The sequence below is a fragment of the Eretmochelys imbricata genome, chromosome 9, assembly GCF_965152235.1.
Source record: "Eretmochelys imbricata isolate rEreImb1 chromosome 9, rEreImb1.hap1, whole genome shotgun sequence".
Taxonomy (NCBI): Eukaryota; Metazoa; Chordata; order Testudines; family Cheloniidae; genus Eretmochelys; species Eretmochelys imbricata.
This window is the reverse complement of record NC_135580.1, coordinates 73,090,264-73,110,923: the sequence shown is the minus strand read 5'-3', so window position 1 is coordinate 73,110,923 and position 20,660 is coordinate 73,090,264. Positions and strand designations below refer to the sequence as shown.

The window sequence follows — 20,660 nt, the reverse complement described above, 5'->3', positions numbered from 1 at the left end:
ATTGTACCAGTAATATTGATCTGAGGAGTTGTAGCAACAAAAGTGGTAGTATTATGACCCTCTGACTCACATTTGAGTGATTAACATTCAGCATTTGCAAAAGTAGAACCAAAAAAAGTGTGTTTAACTGTTTTGCATTTAAAGTGAGATTGCACGTGATAGCTGGAGTAGTGGTCTAATGTGTATCTGTTTCAGATGTAAGTGACAGGATTATGAAACAGATGCCAATCTAGTACAGGTGATGTTCAGTAGATTTTGGAATAGAGAAGTGAGTAAATGGAGAGAAGCAACTAACTATGGAGGAGAGTGGTTTATCAGTTTGCTTAGATAACTGGCTTCATTCTGAACCCATAACTTATGTAAATCAGGAGTAACTTCACTGAAGTCAGGTGAGCCATATCAGTGTAAAATTATTTGAAAAGAACATCAGGAACAAAGAATTCAGTTTAATTTTATTGGGTGTTTGCTTACTTAAGCCAAACTACAATAGTGAGAACTCTTGTGAAACCTATATAAGGAACTAGTCCGAAAAGCACAACACCTGGTTAGGTATCAAGTTCATATACAACAACTTTTAAAATAAAGTCATCTTTACTTTTGGTTTATGGAGGTCTGACCATAAAAATAAAGTCTGTGATATATATTAGTGCAGTGAAGTCAGTGCCTAAAGTCTCAATAAAGCATAATTTCCAGAAACAACACATTTCATTCTTTTTTTGGGTCATGTTTTCCCAGCTCATGATACAGCATTAGAACATAAAATAAAACATGAGGATGGTGATGCTGGATCAGACCAATGATCCATCTAGTCCAATCCTGTCTCCCAATAATGGCCTGTGCCAGAGGCTTCAAAGGAAATGAACAGAACAGGGCAATTATCAAGTGATCCATCCCCTATCGTTCACTCCCAGCATCTGACAGTCAGAGGCTTAGGGTCATCCAGAGCCTGGGATTGCATCCCTGACCATTTTAGCTAATAGCCATTGATGGACTTATCCTTCATGAACTTATCTAATTCTTTTTTAAAGCCAGTTATAATTTTGGCCTTTACAACATCTCCTGGCAATGGATTCGGTAGGTTGACTATGTGTTGTGTGAAAAAGTTCTTCCTTTTGTTTGTTTTAAACCTGCTGCCTATTAATTTCATTGAGTGACTCATGGTTCTTGCATAATGTGAAGGGGTAAATAATATTTCTTTATTCACTTTCTCCACACCTTTTGTGATCTTTATTGACCTCTGTCATATCCTCCCTTCCCACCTCCCCGCGGTATCTCTTTTCTAAAATGAACAATATCAATCTTTTAAATCTCTCCTCATATGGAAGCTGTTCCATACCCTAAACCATTTTTATTGCTCTTCTCTGTACCTTTTCCAATTCTAATATATCTTTTTTGAGATGGGGTGACCAGAACTGCACGCAGTATTCAAGGTGTGGGTGTACCATGGATTTAAATACTAGCATTATGGTATTTACTGTCTTATTATTTATCCCTCTCTTAATGGTTCCAAACATTGTTAGCTTTTTTGACTATTGTTGCACATTGAGCAGATGTTTTCAGAAAACTATCCGCAATGACTCCAATGACTCTTTCTTGAGTGGTAACAGCTAATTTAGACTCCCATCATTTTGTATGGATAGTTGGGATTATGTTTTCCAACGTTTATCAACTGTGAATTTCATCTTCCATTTTCTTGCCCACTCATCCAATTTTATGAAGTCCCTTTGTAATTCTTCACAGTCTGCTTTGGACTTAACTATCTTGTGTAATTTCGTATCATCTGCAAACTTTGCCACCTCACTGTTCATCCCTTTTACCAGATCATTTATGAAGATATTGAACAGCGCTAGTCCCAGTACAGACCCTTGAGGGACATTGATATTCACCTCTCTCCATTCTGAAAACGGACCATTTATTCCTACCCTTTGTTTTCTGTCTTTTAACCAGTTACAGGTCCATGAGAGGACCTTCCTTCTTATCCCATGACTGCTTAGTTTGCTTAAGAGCCTTTTGCTGAGGGACCTTGTCAAAGGCTTTCTTAAGGTCCAAGTACACTTTATCCACTGGATCACCCTTGTTCACGTGTTTGCTGATCCCTCAAAGAATTCTGGTAGATTGGTGAGGCATGATTTCCCCTCAGAAAAGCCATGTTGACTCTTTTCCAACAAAGGGTGTTCATTTATGTGTCTGATCATTCTGTTCTTTAGTATAGTTTCAACAAATTTGCCTGGTACTGAAGTTAGGCATACCAGCTATGATTGCCTCTGGAGCCTTTTTTAAAAATTTGGCTTCATGTTAGCTATCCAGAAGCTGATTTAAGTGATAGGTTACATACAACAATTAGTAGTTCTGCAATTTCATATTCGAGTTCCTTCAGAACTCTTGGGTGAATACCATCTGTTCCCTGGTGATCTACTGACACCTCAATTTGGGAGATCAGTCACCTAAAAGAATGACTTAGGTATGGGAATCTCCCTCACATCCTCTGCAGTGAAGACCAATGCAGAGAATTCATTTAGCTTCTCCACTGTGGTCTTGTCTTCCTTGAGTGCTCCTTTAGCACCTTGATCATGCATGGCCCCACAGATTGTATGGCGGGCTTCCTGCTTCTGATGTACTTCACATTTTTTGCTGTTCGTAAGTCTTTTGCTAGTTGCTCTTCAAATTCTTTTTTGCCCTTTCTTTTACTTTTACTTTCTTATACTTTTACACTAGTCTTACCAGAGTTTATGCTCCTTTCTATTTTCCTAAGTAGGATTAGTCTTCCAGTTTTTAAAGGGTGCCTTTTTGCCTCTCACTTCCTCTTTTACACCATTGTTTAGCTACAACTAAACAACACTGGCATTTTTTTGGTCCTCTTACTTTTTTTTAAAAATTTGGGATATAGATTTAATTTGAGCCTATGTTATGGAGTTTTTAAAAAGTTTCCTTATACCCTGCAGGCTTTTCACTCTTATGAAAATATGAAAATAAAACCTCTTCGTAAAGTTTCTGATTTTCTAACTAACTACATCACTGCAACATCGTTACCCGCTCCCCCTTTTTGTGTTTAGAGTAATTCAGTGATTTTGTGGAACAACTGTAACAACTTGTGGATAATGTCTGATATAAAGCATCCCAGTCCACTGCCACTGAAATATAGTGGGACTGTGTAGAGTCACAACAAATGACACAGGACAAGTTATACAATATTCTATTGAGAGGGAGCCAGAAAAGCCCATTTAGCCTAGGATTCTAAAAAACCTCTAAACAAACAACAAAACTATAAATTATATTTGTAGAGTTCTTTGTAGAGTTTTCTCTTTCTTTATATTCCTGCTAGGGAGATAAACTGCTTCAGATAAAAAATTTCCAGCTCAACTTTGCAGGCATTAGTATTTCGGGAAATTTTGACAAGGTCTAAAGGAGCACCTGACTTTCTGGTTGCTGAGCTAAGCCAAAATGCCAAAACTTCTGAGGTTCATTCTTCTCTGCAAACAGTACCAGTGATGATCACCAATGCCCAGGACCTACTCCTATCTCCCTCCCCTCATTTCCCTTTCTTTCAGATTATATGGCAGAGAAAGTAGCTTCTGAGTCATTTGAAAATCTCCCATAGCCACCTGATTTATGCTGTATATTTTCATGGGTCTATTTAGCTGATAAGCACTGTAACATCTTTCCTGAGCTGCTTGGAGGTCAAGTTTATAGTTAACTGAACACTTAATGGCATTGTCTCATTTCCAGTGGGACAGCAAAAATTTTGTTTGGATCAGATACTTATATAGCTGACCGGAAAAATACCAAAATTGTGTTCTTCACGCCTTTTTTGGGGGCGGGGGCGGGGTGGTGATATTAATTGGCCACCTGCTTTTGAAATTAAGGACCTATATATATTCAGGAATTTCTTGCAGTTCTATTAGCAGATTGTGATCAAAGCAACAGGAAATAATTTTTAAAAATAAAATTAGATCCAGTCCACAAATGCTGTGGAATGAAATGCTATAGTGGAATATCCCAAGTGGCTCCATTTCAGGGTGATGTTCAAAATAACACTATAGTAATTGGCAAAGAGAAGTGAACTGTATTAATGTGTTTTATTCATATTGTAGAAAGGAATGCTCAATATTTATTTAGTTATTTATTTATTTACATTTGCTAGGTCTAACAGCAGCTGCCATGGCTGAGGCAATGAAGTTACAGAAGATGAAGCTTATGGCAATGAATAGCGTCCATGGAAGTGGAAGCCAAAATGGAACAGAATCAGAGAATGAAGAGCTCAATTCTAATGCAGGTAAATATTTTCTCCCGTATAATCCCCAAGAGGGCTCTGCCTCCTATGGTTTGGGCATGGAAAGCAAAAAGGAGAGGCTCTCTGGTATTGTCATGCTGTTGCTATTGTAGTTAGTCACACACCCCCAGAACCAATTAAGAATCACCTCACACACTTCTCCAATGTTGCTCATAACAGTAATTTACACTAATTTTTCAGAAATGTTGCTTAAGATTGTTACAGTTTATGCAAAAATCACATTCTAAATGCCTCTCTAAATACTTTTTATAGTAACAAAAGGCTTCTCTGTTGCCAACAAATATTGAGTGTAGAGTTTTCCTGTAAATTATAGAAGGTTTCCAAAGCAATCTGATTTCTGGAATTCAGGATGAGTCACAATTCATCAGAGAGAGGGAAGGAGGGAGTGGTAAATTACTACCTTTAACTCTGCAGTTCTGCCTTCCAGCACACTGGCCTTCCCATTTACAGCACAGAGCTATGAATTAGAGACACAGGAGGTGTATGTTATATCATAGATAATTGAAGATATCCTTAAATGAAGACACTGAAATTCACTAGTGAGGTAGTTAACCCAATAGTGTTATTGAGCATGTCTGCCCTGTATAAATATTCACACAGCACTGAACTAAACTCCTAAAGTTCTGACTCAACAAGCACTGGGCTGAAGATAAAACCTGAGACGGATTCTTTGAAGAAAGTATGCTCTTTGGTTATTCCAGAGCCCTTGTCAGGAATATAGAGGAAGCATTCAAAGGAAGTATTCCCAGGACACTGCAAGCATAAGAATAGATGAATTCATTTCAGACTCAGGGAAGTAGTGGAGATACTACAGGCCAGATTAGAATGTCTACAGTCAGAAGGCCATGTTTCTTCAGGCCTATTATTTTCAACAAGAGCTCTCCCCTTTCCATATATTATTTTTCCACTTTAAAATGTAATGCAGTTTTTATTTTCATCACTGATGTAAATGGTACTGTATATTATTCCCTCTGTCAGTACTCAGAACTCTTCTTGACATCAGTTGAAGTCTCACGTGTATCAAAAGAAGAATGCACTCTAACAGCATTTGTTGCTTGAATGGCATTTAGTGTATAGGTGTTGTACCATCAAAATGGTAATTTTTTAGACAAATAAAGAAGCAGCTGGGATGTCTTAGGCTCATTTTCTAAAGGAATAACTTTGAACTCATGACAAATTATTCACAAAGCAGAGTTTCTCCAACAGTGGCATTATCTTTTGCTAAGTGAATTGTGTCTGCTCATCTGTATTGAAGAAATTGGGCTTTTAACTCATGCATTTAACTCCCTCTATTCCTCCCAGAAAAATCCATTATGCAAAATATTTACTTCTTGTTCACATTTTTGAACCCATATCAATTAGGGCACGCTGAATAATCATTTAAATTTGTGTCCTTCATATACATTCTCCACAAATTTCAAACCCAGTTGCATTTGTGAGGTTTCATGAGTATATATTGCTAAGAGGTATGATTGAAAACATAACTGATAAATAAAAATATTTCATCTCAGCCCTAATGGCTAAGCAGAAATTTTCCCATAGAAAAACCCCATGGCTAGTTTTAAGAATTATTATAATTACAGTGGTCACCTTATAAAAATTGTCTAATTTTACCTTAAATTACACACTAGAAACTATGTTAAAAGAACATTATTCAGGTTGCAAAATCAAGCACTAAGAAGTTAGAAAATGCCAGAGTTAAGCTTCCCTGCCTCATTCAGTGCACAGAATTGACAGTCCTCACTGTAATTAGCAGCAGTTCTATATTTTGTTTTCTCTTTGTTTAATGTGTGGCCCCAGGCCTTCTTAACTGCACAATGTTCAAACCCTGCTCTGAAGACAGAATTATTCATTTCTTCATGAGCTTTTTTATGTGCTCATCACTATAGTGTCTGAGTGCTTCACAAAATATTAATGAAGTTATTAAGATAAGATATGAGTGGGTATTTTCCCCATTTTACAGACAAGGAAGTGAGGCACATAGAGATTAAGGCCCAAAGTATCCACTATTTTAGCTGAGCCCTGATTTTTTGAGTTGTTAGCATTATATAGGTCAGGGATCGGCAACCTTTGGCACGCAGACCATCAGGGAAATCCACTGACAGGCCGGGACAGTTTGTTTACCTGCAGCACCCGCATCCCTCGGCCCTCACCGCTTCCCGCAGCCCCCATTGGCCTGGAACAGTGAACCGCAGCCAGTGGGAGCTGCGATCGGCCGAAGGTTGCCAATCCCTGACATAGCTCTTCATCTATTCCAAGCACATCTCTCATTGACTTCAGTTGCATCTGAGAGTGCTCAGCACTTCTGTAGATCAGACTGAAGGGTCTAAGTGGGACATCCAAAAAAATGGGGACCACAATTAGTCACCACATGTGAAAAGTTTGGTTTAAGTGACTTGGCTAGCATCACACAGGAACTCTGTGGCAGAGGCATGGATAGAATTGAGTTCTTCAGGATGACATTCAACTACCTTAATTATGAGACCATCCTTTTTCTTCTTGCAGTCTCCTCCCTTATTCAATATACACTTTCAAACTGCTGCAACAAATGAGGCCGGGGTACTACTAATAACAGCCTTCTTCACTACACATCCTTGATTCATTGCCAGAGTAGGGTAGAAAAAGTAGTGTGTGATTATAGAATTAAACACTGTATCATATTGCATGCACCCAGGAGGGCTGAATTAAGATTGTACAGGCAACCTTAAATCTGACATTTCTTAACTTTTGAGTGCTTGACTTTGAGACCTTAATAATGTCTTTTTAATGTGGAGTTTTGTGTGTGTAATTTCCTAGTTTTGTTAAAAAAAAAAAACTGATGAAACAAATTTTGTCACGTAGCATCATATTGATACCCACTTGATTCTTGAGGAGGGCTGGAACCTTGAGATCCATTGCACCGACATCTTCCTCTTGAACTAACAGAGTAAATTGTAGCAGCAAAGATTGTTATCCTGTGTGTGGACTAAAAACTATGGGAGATGGGACACTCTCTAAAGCTGTTGAAGGATTGGAAAATATGTTATATAGTGATAAACTCATGGAGCTCACTGTATTTAGATTAATAAAGAGAAGGTTAAGGCGTGATTTATTATAGCCTATAAGTACTTACATGGAGTAAGTAGACTGACAAAGGTATAATGGCTGTAAGTTGAAGCTAGACAAATTCAGACTCCAAATAAGCTAAAACATTTTAACTGTGTTGGTAATTAACAGTTGGAACAACTTAGCAAGGATTGTGGTGGATTCTCCGTGAATGGCAATTTTAAAAGCAAGATCTGATGTTTTTCTAAAAGATATGCTTTAGTTCAAATAGGAGTTAGTGGAGGAAAGTCCTATGGGCTGTGTTATACAGGAGGTCAGACAAGATATCACAATAGTCCCTTCTGGCCTTATAACCTATGAAATTTGGGATTTCCATTTTGTGGGAAATTCTGACATTCAAAAAAAATTCATTTCAAATTCAGAAAATCAAATGTTGACACTTCCTGCAAAATGGGAAAAAAAATCTGTTTTGAAAAATTTCATTTGGAAAAAAATTGTAATTTAATTTCTGGAAAAAAAACAATTTTGAATTTTTTTCCTAGTGTAAGCCTGAAATAATTTTTCTAGGGTATTGAAAACAGCTGTTCTTTTAATTAGAATACTGTGTGTTATCTTATTTTCTAGATCAAAGTGTTTGTGTCAGGAATATTGAGGAATTATTCTCAGGACATCTCAAGGAACCTAGAATAAGATGAATCCATTTGTGTATTGAACTTTGTGGAGCTACAGCACCACAAAGAGGAGACACTTTGGTCTAGCAAATACGATGCTTCAAACAGTCATAAGTAGCACCTGCCCTTAGTGATTCTGAATTGAAATTTTTCCTAAAGTTTTCTGAAACAAAACATTTCACATTTCAAACTTTTTTCTGCCAGAAATTTCATTAAAATCAATGCAATTTTGCAAAAAAAAAAAAAAATTTTTGTTTTGTCAAAACATTTTTTTTTTCTGTTTTGACAAAAAATTTCCAACTGGTTTTAGGTTTCAAAAATATTTGCTGGCAGAGGAACCATCAGACTCTAGTATCTTGGGTTCCATTTCAGGCTGTGGAGGAAAGTGTTTCTTAGTGGGTACAGACTCTTCCCATTCCTCCCAAACTTGACCACTTCTACCGCATCCTCTTTAACCTGTCTCAGCCTCTGTCCTGTCTCTTCGCCACCTCTGGGTCCTTGTCCCACTCCTATACACCTTACCTTGCTAGTCCCAGTCTCCAGGCCTCAGGCTTCTGATCCCAGTCTCCTTTCCCAGGAAGTCCTAGCCTCCCTCCAATCTTCCACCCACTCCCAGTTTCATTCCCTACTCATTCTCATTCCTTGATCTGTCTCCCTCAGATGCCCTCCCCATCACGTTATCCATCCCCACAGGTCCCAAGTCCCAGTCTCTCTCCCCAGTTTTCTCATCCACTGTCCATATCCTTTCCTCCCCTAGATCCTTGTCCCAGTTTCTTTGCCCTCCAGTACCAGTTCCCCACCACCACCTGGCTCCTTATCAGATCTGTCTTCTCCCCTGCCCCACTGATTCTTCCTTGCCCTGCCAGTCCCACTCTGCCCCAGTTCCTCATCCTATCTTAGTGTCCTCCCTACTCCCTGGCTCCCTGTTTCCATCCCTAGTTCCCGATTCCAGCTAGTTCAAGTGTCCATCCCCTGCCAGCCTCCAGTCCTAGTCTCTGCCACCCCAAGCTCCCTTGTCCCAGTCTACTCTCCTGGCTCTCCACCACAACATTGTTGTCTGGCTGTTTTTGAATTGGGCATCTTCCTCTTCCAAACTGCCTGGGTGCTATCAGGAGTGTCAGGCTTCCTGCCCTCAGTTCCAACAGTCAGCCACACTGTAGCTGGACGCAGCTATGGTAGGGTAAGTCTGGCTTCTGCCCTATAGCCCTGGCTGGAGCATGCTCAGTGACTCTGTAGGGATGGTACATATGCAGTTCTGTTACACATAAGAGCTGTGAAAGGATGGAGCATACTAAGTTGTCCTGTGGGGATGATGCATGCACAATCTGGTCAGCACTAGGAGGTGTGAGAGGCTTGAGCATGCTCAGTGAGGATGTAATCTTCAGAGATTTTAGCTGTTAAACTCCAGTAAGTCTCTATTGAGCATGTGCAAACTCTGATTTTTTCAAACGCTTATAACTTGGCCAATTTGTGGCAGATTCCATGGCAATGGCAAAAAACGCACAACTTTTTTGCTCAGAATGGCTCAACTGTTTTGACTGAAATTTTCCAAAAAAAAATCAACCTGACGTAGCCACCTGGCATATAAAATTTCAGCCTGAGCAGTTAGTTCGGCAAAGCTATAAGCAACTGAAAACAGGACCTTACAATGGAAAGTGTCAGGCAACCTTAATAATAGGCAGAGCTACCAGCCGTGCATTTGCAATATTTGATATTCTTACGATAGGAACACTAGGGAATATTTCAAGTACAGAGTTAACATTATTTTGTTTACCTAATGATCAGGTTTTCTGGGCAACCATCATGTAAGTATTCCCAAAGTATGCTGAGGATACCGTATGTATGAATGAGAGACTCTCTGTATCATGTGAGATTCTCTGCATTCTGGAACTGATTCAGCACTCATTGAAATAATTGAAAAGATTTCCATTGACTTTTGCTGGAGATTGGGGCTTAGGTACATATGGTGAAAGGACTGTTTTTCTTGTCCTTGAATTTATTGCAAATTCAGTAATACCATTGTGGTTGCATAAAATCCCATCAAATGAAAGAGAAAATTAAAAGTGCAAACATTTTATTTAGATCTCTAGTCTCACTGGGTAAAGTTGCTCAAGTGCATATTTGCGGGATTGGGCCCTAAAGTTGTTCCATGATGAAAAATAAAATATCCATTGTTAAAACAAAACAAATACAATAAAAATCACAATTTTTATTTTTCCTAATCTCTGTAATATTCTTATTTGTATAAAGCCTGTCTGATCTTTCACTCTCAGAACGATTATTGTTAAAGGACAGGTTGTGCAGAAAATAAGGTTATATCTTAAGTCAAGAGAAATATGTGTAGGAATATAGAACTTTCCTAGAGGGCACCAGATCAGCAACTACTGATTTTACTGTACAAAGCAACAGACTACTCATCAAACTTTCACCCATTTATGCATGGAAACTCTAAACTTCATTAAATGATCAGAGTGGGGGCTTAACAGTTGAAAAAAGGTTGTCATTTAGATCAGGAGTTAGTACACACTTTATAACTTTGATTCATTTATGGGTATTGTGAAACTATGAAATCACCTCATAATAATTATATTTGCATAGGAAGCTTTTTCAAAAGTTTGTTTTCACCTAAATTGTTGCTGTTTAAATTACTACTAAAAAATAAAATGATGGTGCAGAATGAGAAAGAAAATTGGATTCTGAAAGTTGTTGGTTTTTTTTTTTTACTAACAAAGTGGAAAAAAGAAGTCAAAAGCATCTTATGGGAGGAAAAACATTTTATTTTATTTTAGGAGACAGACCTACAGTTTCTTTGATTCAAGGTTGCGTTTAATAGCTTTTGTAATGGCTGCAACATGACTCTGCATCTAGATTTCAGCATGCATAACAACCTGTTCGTGTTTCATTTAGCTCCAAATGAGAAATCCTGTCTTTTATTGTTTTAGGAAATTAGTCCATGTACTATTGTTCCTGGAACTTTATAATTAATCACTAAAGGTTATGGCTGTGGAGTATTTGTGGGAAATAGATGCCTGAATGATTATAATTGTAGCTGTCAAATCAGAAATATAGTTATACAGCAGCTGAGGTTTTTTTTGTTTCCTTTGAGTTTTTTACTGTAACAAAGTGTTTGAGAGCTGCATGTTTACTTGGAAACATAAATTTAGAGGTTTTTTTTTATTGCATCTTTCTTAATCTTATTTTCCTCCTCCTCCTCCTCAATTGTTCTATATAATCCTTGAAGATCAGTCAATTTACCAGTCATTTGGGAACTGGCAAGATTCTGAAGAGTTAACATGACTAATGCTAGTAATGCTCCAAAGACTGTTTGGTAATAGGTGCAGTGTAAGTGGTATGGCCTTTCCTACTCCTCCCACTCCAGAGAATGAATAAGAGCAAAAGAGCAAGAGTTCAAAGCTCACAGCTGAACCTAGCTCTGTCAGCTGAGTGCAGATTGCCACAGCCGAGCCAAAAGAGCCATTTTGCTGTCCTACAGAAACAAGGCAAACAATATAAAACTTCTCTGGATGGACAAAAGTGGTGATAAAATCATATATTTGATAATCATACAATCCTAATATTAGGCTGAGGTGGATTTTGGAAAACTAACACATCATTGACTAGGGGAACCTGAAACTGATTTGAATCATAGTAGTTTTCACAGTGAAACTGAAGTTCTTTTCTACAGGTGATCCAGAGCTAAAGTATATGGGACAGTAGATTAAGTGGAAAATATAAATGAGAGGGTGCAAAAATACAGTACAGCTGGCATTATTCTGTTATCCTTTAAGTATACTATGTACCACAGTGGCATAATCAAGAAGTATCAGTGACAGTACCTGTTTGTACAAACCACTATGTAAAGGATAAACTAGTTGTTTTCCCTTTGCTGGCTTTTGGAGTTAACACGCATAAATGCTTTTTTTGCTTTCCCAGGAGTGATATCAGACAGTACTAAGTGTTTCAATGGTATTTCCTTAGGAAGTGCAAATGTTGTTCTGAATGTAGACTCCGTTGTTGCTTAATTTCCAGAAAACAAAATAAATTAGGTAAGCAGAAAACTAAAAATTCTCCCCCCACACCCTCTCCACATACCTTTTGGCATTTGAGGAGTCAGAAATAGGTGTGTTTGTGGGGAAAAAGTGTTTCCTTTTTTTTGCAGTACCTGCCATGCAGGTTTCTCATAAATGCAAACATCCTTCACAATCTGTTTAAAAAACCACAAATACATCACTCAGAGGAATATTTAAGGAACCATCAGGAGGGAGAAAACTCATTGGTTTAATGGAATGCTGTCAAGGAAAATCAGCATCACAAACGACACAGGGGCAGAATTGATATTTTTGCACTGACATGTTAAAAGAAAATCCCATGCATTATTTAGAAAACGCAGAAATCTGTCAGCTGTATGATTGCCGAGTTAGCAGAAGCAGGAGGATGCTGCTCAAGTTGAAAAGAAATGCGTAGGCACAGATCCATATTGTAACCTTTCATGTTCTACACCTACCATGAATACCCAGCTATTACATGGTCAGCATTTTTAGGCTTTCTCTTTTAAATTTTCAAGTGCTTGAAAAGTCAAAAGAGGTAGGTCTTTTATTCTAAAAAGGGGGATGCCTAAGCTGTTATTTTATTGTAACAGTAAAGATGACAAGACCAAAGAACAGAATTTGTTTTTATCTTTTTGAATGCCATGAAGGTTTCATGAAGTCAGTTCTTTTCTGTTGTTAAATCAGGTATTTTTTACACATTCATATTATATGAACAAAGTGTCTTTATCTCAAAGGGGATAATTTTCTTTAAAAAAAACATGAATGTTTTTGAGATTATTTTCTATGACCAGTCAGATATTGTATTGGTATTTTTAGGATCAGTTGTAAAGAGAACCAGGTATGAATTTCATTTGTATTAATTATCCTTAAGCCTAAAATAATTTGTGTACAGTCTTGAAATAAGAGAGTCTAAGCTACTTTTCCACACCATCTTCCCCAAATTAAACCTTTGTTTGACTCCTGACACCCTAGATCAGTAGTTTTCAAACTGTGTGTTGCGACCCAGTACTGGATCACGGAATGTACGGCACTGTGTCGCAGTGTCTCTGGTCAGCACCGCTGACTGGGCCATTAAAAGTCTCGTTGGCGGTGCTGCCCGGCTAAGGCAGGCTAGTGCCTACCTGTTCCAACACTGCGCTGCTCCCCGGAAGCAGCCAGCAGCAGGTCCAGCTCCTACGTGGGGCGGGGGGGCCCGCGGAGCTCTGCATGCTGCCCGAGCACCAGCTCCGCACTCCCATTGGCCAGCCAATGGGAGAGGGTGTGGTGGTGCCTGCAGGTGAGAGCCACACGGAGCTGCTTGCGTGCCTCCAGCTAGGAGCCAGACCTGCTGCTGGCCACTTCTGGGGCACAGCATGGTCTGCGGTGCCAGGACAGGCTGGAAGCCTGCCTCTGCACCCCGGCTGCACCTCTGACCAGGAGCCGCTGGAGATAAGACTGTGCCCCAAACCCGTGCCCCAATCCCCCAGCCCGCCCTGACTCCCCCAAACCCAGAGCCTCCTCCTGCACCCCAAACCCCTTATCCCTGGCCCCACCCCAGAGCCTGCACCCCAAGTCCAGAGCCCTGACCCTCTCCTGCACCCCAGCCCTGAGCCCCCACAAACCCAGAGCCTCCTCTGTACCCCAAACCCCTCATCCCCGGCTCCAGCCCACACCCTGACCCCCTCCCACCCCAAATCCCTTCCTCAGCCCAGAGCCTCCTCCCACACCCTGAACCCCTCATTCCCGGCACCCCATCCCGCAGCCCTCATCCCCACACCCCAACCCTCTGCCCCAGCCCTGAATCGCTCCCACACCCCAAACTCCTCATCCCCAGCTCCATTGGTCACGGGCATCAACAATTTTCTTCAACTGGGTCGCCAGAAAAAAAAGTTTGAAAACCACTGCCCTAGATCTCAAATTATGTTCTGCTAACTTCCACATTCCTTCAACTTATTTAAAATAAATGCGTTAAAACTTTCTCCTAACTAATTGGAACATCTATGTTTATTAATCAGAAACCAAAACTTGCATTGGTTTCAATGGCTGGTGAAGATACTTGCTTTTTTATACTCCAAACTGCTGGTAGAAGATAAAGAGCTTTGCACTGAGGCACACCTAAGCAATGGCTAGAGAAATTGACCAAATGTAAATATCAGATTGTCAGTTGGTTGCTTTTCAAATGACTGACCCAACAATCCACAGACTCCTAACAAAGGCAGACCAATTATGTGAACAGGCAGTTAAAACATAAGTTGCCACTTTATAGAGGCTCTTTGGATACACCATCTTGTCCAAGCCTCCAGCTGAAGTTCTGCCCTGTGTATCAGGATCACATGATGGAGGGGAGAGAGCATCAGGGGCAGCTGCTAAGCCTGGCGCCCTCTAGTGGTGCTGCCTTTGATTACTATAGAGATCAGACAACAGCTTTAAGGGAGTGTGCTCACCTGTGGGATGGGGAGAGAGACAGCAGGTAGAGTGAATATTGCAGGGAGAAGTTTTATTCCTTATAGGAGTGACAACTGAGATAGAAGGTGTGACAGCTATGGCTATGATATATAATAATGTTATGCATGATAGTATGTAATAGTTTTATGAACACTGTATGTGTCCTGGCCAGTGAGGGGAACTGATTATATACTGGGGGCAGTGGAAAGTTTATATTATGCCTAAAATACTAAAAATTCAGTGGATTCTGGGTATGAAGGTGACATAGTGACTTCCCAGGCTAAAAACACCCAAGCATATACTTGAAAGGCAGCAGGGCAAGCTGTTAGTCTCAAGAATCGTGACTCTGGTTTCGAACAAGTTGCAAGTCTTATTTTGGCAAAGCTAGGAGTATGGAGATCAGAAGAATACTAAAGAGTTTGAAAAGCATTTCTCAGGGTAGAAAAAGAGTTTGTGGGGGTCATTGGTCAGAAACTGTCTTGGGGGACAGGCTGAACAAGAGAGAGATACTCTGTGCAGGGAGTCTAAGAAGCTGGGCCTTTCCAGAGCCAGGGAATTGTAAGCTTTGGGGAAAAGCTAGATATGCCTACTGTCTGTTTTATTGTTTTTATATGTTTCCTCTGAAATGGTTTCGTTCTAAATAAATAATACATTGCTTTAATGAGGCTGTCGGATCACTGATGACTACTATCATTGTGGAATTGCGGGGTCTAGAAATAAGACCCGCTGAGGTAAGTCATGGTTGACGCCCAGTGGACTGCAACCAGGCCCTGGTCTGAGAGTAAGAGAAATATGTGATTCAACCCCAAGAGGCAGGTAATGGCCCCAGGCTTGAGACCTAAACAGGGGTATACTAGGAGAGACCAGGAGGGGTCAGAGGTGCAGTTTGACCTGTAACTGTGACCGAAGGAATTGTGAAAGTGGGGAGCAGAACTTTTTGGGGAGTGAGGAATAGCTCAGGAGTGGGAGAACTGGAGGAATGTTGAGGAAGGAAGAGTAGAGTTTTTCGAAGAACTTGCTGAGAAAACAGGGGGATGAGAATTTGGGAGCAAAGAAAAATGAGGGAGTGCCTAGCAGATTAATCATCCTCATGGAGAATCTACGAATAAATGTGGGTTCCAATAAAAGGAACAAGTTTTTTGTATTATATTCAATTTGTGATCCTGCATAGTAGGCATTTATATCACTGGCTTCATTGGTGTTCTCAGTCAGCCTGTGAGAGACCCCAACCCCATATGCAAAAACTTGCAACCTCAAGTCTAGCTTGAAAGGTGCAAATATATTTATTTATTTTGCAAATAGGTTTGTTCTTGGAATAAATATCAGTAGCCAGATTCTGCTCCATTCCCCCATTGATTTATATCAGTATAGCTATGAATTTGGCCCTAAGAATTTAACGAGTATATAATCTGTAAAGCTGTGAAACACTACTGTGCTTTTATCCCTTTAGTCAACTCTGAACTATTTGTGTGTCTATTAAGGCCCCAATTCAGCAAGGTACTTAAGCTCATGCCTATCTTCAAGCATGTGAGTAGATTTCTTGTTTTTAGTGGGATTACTCTCTTTGTTAAAGATAGGCGTGTGCTTAACTATTGTGCTGAATCGGGGCCTAAAATATGGTTGGCACATCTTGTAATACAAAAAGTAATAGTATCTGACTAGATAACAATTCTGTATTTGGACTGACTGAGAAACAACTTCAAACAATATAAATAACTGACACTATAGTTTTAAGAATAACAAAGGAGATGCAATTGTGGACAAGGGTATAACTGAAATTCTATTATACTGCAACCATTCTACAGCATCCCTTTCTTGTAAAGGAGAAAAAAAGCCCGAAGTTTGTTTGTTGGCTCTCATTTCACACATGCTAAAAATTATGTATATATATCAACAGTTAACTAAAATAGATAATTTGGTATATGTCTCAGAATATAGGCAGCAAAATGTTGAGACTACCTGAGACAGACTTTTGGCAAGAAAAGTTGTCACTAAATAATGTGTAAGCATGTTTGTGTGCATACTTTATTCAACTGGCATTACTAGGGGTATATTTTTCCACTGACGCATTACAATTAATGGTAACTGAATGCACGCATTGAAGAGGGAGAATATATGCCTCTTAGTTTGTATTTCAGCCATTTAGACATACTGCATAATCTATTCACTTGATTTATATAGTCTTACCTGGATTCTAAGAATCTATACTCATTTTTAATAGCAGATAATATTTTTTTCCATCAAGATAAAATTACTTACAAGTAATCTTATGTTTTCATACCTACATTCTGCTGGAACAAATTTAGTTTAAATAAGCAAAAAATGTTTCTTTAAAAAGAACCCTGAACCCAAGTGAATTACCTTTAGGCATCTCTGGGTTCTTGCTATATTTTCTATCAGAACTAAATGGAGCACAAGATAGACCAATGACAAAATGCAAATGGTATGTTTAAACTGTTCAGAATTGAGAGCTTTCACATGTCTGTCACCTTTCCGATCCCTTACAAATTTATAATCTCAGAGTGCAGAGGTCTAAATCTTCAAAGCTTGAAAAACAGAGGTGCAGCATGAACTAATCTTCATTTTTCCCCCCTATCTTCTTACAGCAGCACTAATGGAAATGTATTTTGTTTAATGACTCTGAAATCCTGTTTGTAATTAGATGTGGGAATTGGTCTTACTTTGTAACAGATGATACTGGAATAATAATATGAGAGATGCTACGCTGAGACCACTATCCTCCTAAATCTATATCATTTTTCATTTTATTGACAGGAAATGTGTTCAAGGAACAAAGAGATTGATTTTTAAAAGTAGGAAAATAATATCTAGTAAAACCCCCCAATCAAAATATTTTAGCATTACTTTAAATATATTAGAGTACATTTATGTTTTCAGTTTATTTTTAGTTTTAGTAAACAACCTTTTGTAATTGTTGCCTTGCCAGTGATATAATCTCTGAATTAATGCACCAAAAAGGTAGGAAACTTTAATTAGTGACAGCGTGTATACAATTAAAATGCATATAATATTTCAGAAGGATTATTCAAAATAATTAATTTTGTCTGTTAAAACAGTTTTACAGTTGCAAGTGAAGTAATTAAGAGTGGGCATAGTACAAGGGAATGCAGGCTGAACTTAAAGAGCTACCTCTTCAGAACATTAGTCTTCTAACTATTTTTTGATGTCATAAATCATACTGGCCACTGTAGATTCAGGGCTACATTTTTTCCTTGTTTATAATTTTTATATCTGGTAATAATAACAAGTATTAGTGTTTGGTACAAACCTGCCAATGGAAAGCAGGTTGTCCAAAATTGTAACTCATTAAGTGTAGTCTCTCTCCCCAAGACACATGTGTAATTCCCATGGCATCAGAGGGAATTGTGCTTATCAAGAGGAGAATAAAGACAGTGGGCCAAATTCAGTACTTTCCCCAATATAAATCTAGTCACCATGGCAAATGAAAAGAATACAGGTCATACCTTAAATGACAACATTTGCCCCTGTTTACTTTCTGTGTAGTGACATTGAAAGCAAAGGGATTGCACAGGGAGTAGGTCAAATAAAGAAAGAATAGGCTCTAATTGCTTAAGACTTAATAATATATATTTTACATCTGTACCCACAGTTAGTAATAGTGGCATATAATAAAATGTAATCCTAGGATGTGGACTGGCTTTGGGAGATTTTAAACAGCATGTTATTCCTTTTGTGTGCAGCTATGTATTTTTGAAGAGTTAACTAAGATATGATTTATAATAAATTGCAAATTATCTGGAAAAAACATGTTTAGTGTTACATCTGTGAAAGAAAACTACAAATTCTGGGGAAAACATTAAGGGTGTTACTCTGCTTTTTCTGGCTGTGACGGAAGGAGGACAGGAGTCACTGGATGTGGTTTAATTAGGTTGCAACTTTATTCCTAAATGTCAGGGAGTATCTGGCAGATGAAAATGTACAGTGCAGGTAATTCCATAATCATTTACATAAACCCACCGGACAGGGCTGCTGCTTTCAGCCCTCTTGTTTACCTGTCCTGGTCCCCAGCCAACCTGTTGCTGGGGCCTCACCAGTCTCCCCTCGAATGAGGGTTAAGGGGGAGCCTAACCCTCCCTCCCGTTTCCACTCATTTAAAGAATACCTCCCTTTAAATCCTTTATCAGTCCATTTTATCTGATCATTGTATCCCTTCCCTATGGAATACCTGCACTGGACATCTGCCCCATGCATACGTAATGAGTTGTGACATCATAGTCTAACCTCCGTTTCATGTTTGTCCCAACTAAGCCCGCAGTCTGCTGTGGAGAAGGTGAAAAATCCCCAGCTTACCTTGGCCAACCTGGTGGTAAGGAAAAAAATTGCCTCATAGCCCCCCGAGAAAGGGGTGACTATCGTAATGCCCACATTGGATCATGGCAAAGCCTGGTATCTAACTACTTTCACTGGTGGGAGGGTGGGTGCTGCTCTACCTGGCCCAAGTAAAAGAGGGCTTTTCCTGCACCAGGGTGGACCTAAACAGCACTCCCTTCTTATCACCCCGTGAACTGGGGATGGGTCAGTGTTCCCACTGACCTGGTCTGAAGCTGCCACGCAAGTCATTCTCTAGCTATCTAGACTTTAAAGGGGCCAGACACCTTTTCCTACAAGCCAGACTATAGTCCCCACAGCTTAAGGTGGTGAGGTCACTTTTCTCACGTGTCATACCAACTACCCATGACACTGGGAGCATCCTAAATGGTAGAGATCATCAACTGAATCCCATTAATTATGGATCCAAAAATACTAAGTAACATGCCTGTTTCTTCTAAGCGACTTATCAAACTTCCATAATACTACCATTGACGAAGAAAATTATATTGCTTCCCCTAAGACAACGACTTCTTTTTAATAGAGGTTATTGTAAGCACCACAAATTCGCGATTGGAATGTAGGTTTGAGTGAGCTCACAGCTGTGGAAAGAATATCCTATAAAATCTTAAGTAACTTAGTTTGTTTCTGTAGCATCTGGTCTAAATACCAGATGACAACATCATACAATGCATCTGTCTGTATACTAAGAGGTATCAATGCTCATAATACAATAAAGGTTTCAGAAGGCTGCCCTTCCCCCCCCCTTTACATATTATTATTTACAAAAAACCCACTAAAGACTTCTTTAATTAGAAAATTTTCATTGATGCTGCATTGTCTGTCTTCAAATAAATTTAGGCTTGAATATCTGGTTGGACCTACAGCCAATTAAGTCATACACTTTTTCTTCTTTGATTGCTTTCACATGTCCATTCACACATAGGTGTTTGCATGCCCTGAGCACGGTTGCCAGAAATTTTTCCCCTAGCAGTATCCGTAGAGTTGGCTGTAGCGCCCTCTGGCACGTGGCACTGGTAAAAAGGGCCTGCCGACCCCATTCTCCTTCAGTTCCTTCTTACCGCCTGTGATGGTTGGCTGGAATCCTTCATTACTTAGGCAATTCTCTCCTAGTGGTTTTTTCATACCAGTTTTATTCTAAATAGTTGTTATAGTTAGTAGTTAGAGTAGTTTTTAGTAGTTTGAGGTTTTAGAAAGCTCATAGGCCTCCGTACTTAACTTGCGGGGTTGTCCGCCTTCGCAGTGCCAGGGCATGCCTTGGTCTCTGGGTTTCAAGCTCTGTGCTGCCTGCGGTAAGCCTGTGCCCCTAACCAACCTCAACTCGAGCTGTCTCAAATGCCTGGGGAAAGATCATAGGAAAGACCACTGCCAAATCTGCAGGGACTTCAGGCCCTGGACTAAGAAGGACTGAGAGGCCTGACTGAGGGTCCTCCTCATGGAGGCAGCCTTAAGATCAGCTTCATAGCCATTCTGGGACTTAGCACGAAGCACTTCAGCTTCGGTTTGGAGTACTCCTCCATCGAGCTGGGACTCTTCGAACGGATCTAAGAGTCTAAGAAGATGCACTGCAAGCACCAAGAGAAGACCAGGTCTTCAATGTCAAAATCGAAGGGAGACAGGGAAAAAGCGAGATCCATGCTGGACCAATCATCTCCTCCGGCACCATAACATCAGCCACAACAAGCTCCTTGGACACCTATAGAGGAACAACCACAGAGTAGATGATGCACCAGCTAGTTCATGGTGCCTTTAACTCCCGAGGCATTCACAGAGGCCAGGGAGCTTCTTACCCTACCGGTACCGGGATCC

General features: G+C 39.7%; 1 protein-coding gene across 1 annotated transcript in view; it reads left to right on the top strand.

The window, feature by feature from the left end:
• Positions 1–20,660, top strand: part of DACH2 (dachshund family transcription factor 2) — a 472,015-nt gene that overhangs the window by 332,759 nt on the left and 118,596 nt on the right. Inside the window, exon 3 of the mRNA XM_077826384.1 lies at positions 4,142–4,273. Within this exon, the coding sequence (XP_077682510.1) occupies positions 4,142–4,273 (132 nt within the window). The remainder of the gene's footprint in view (positions 1–4,141; positions 4,274–20,660) is intronic.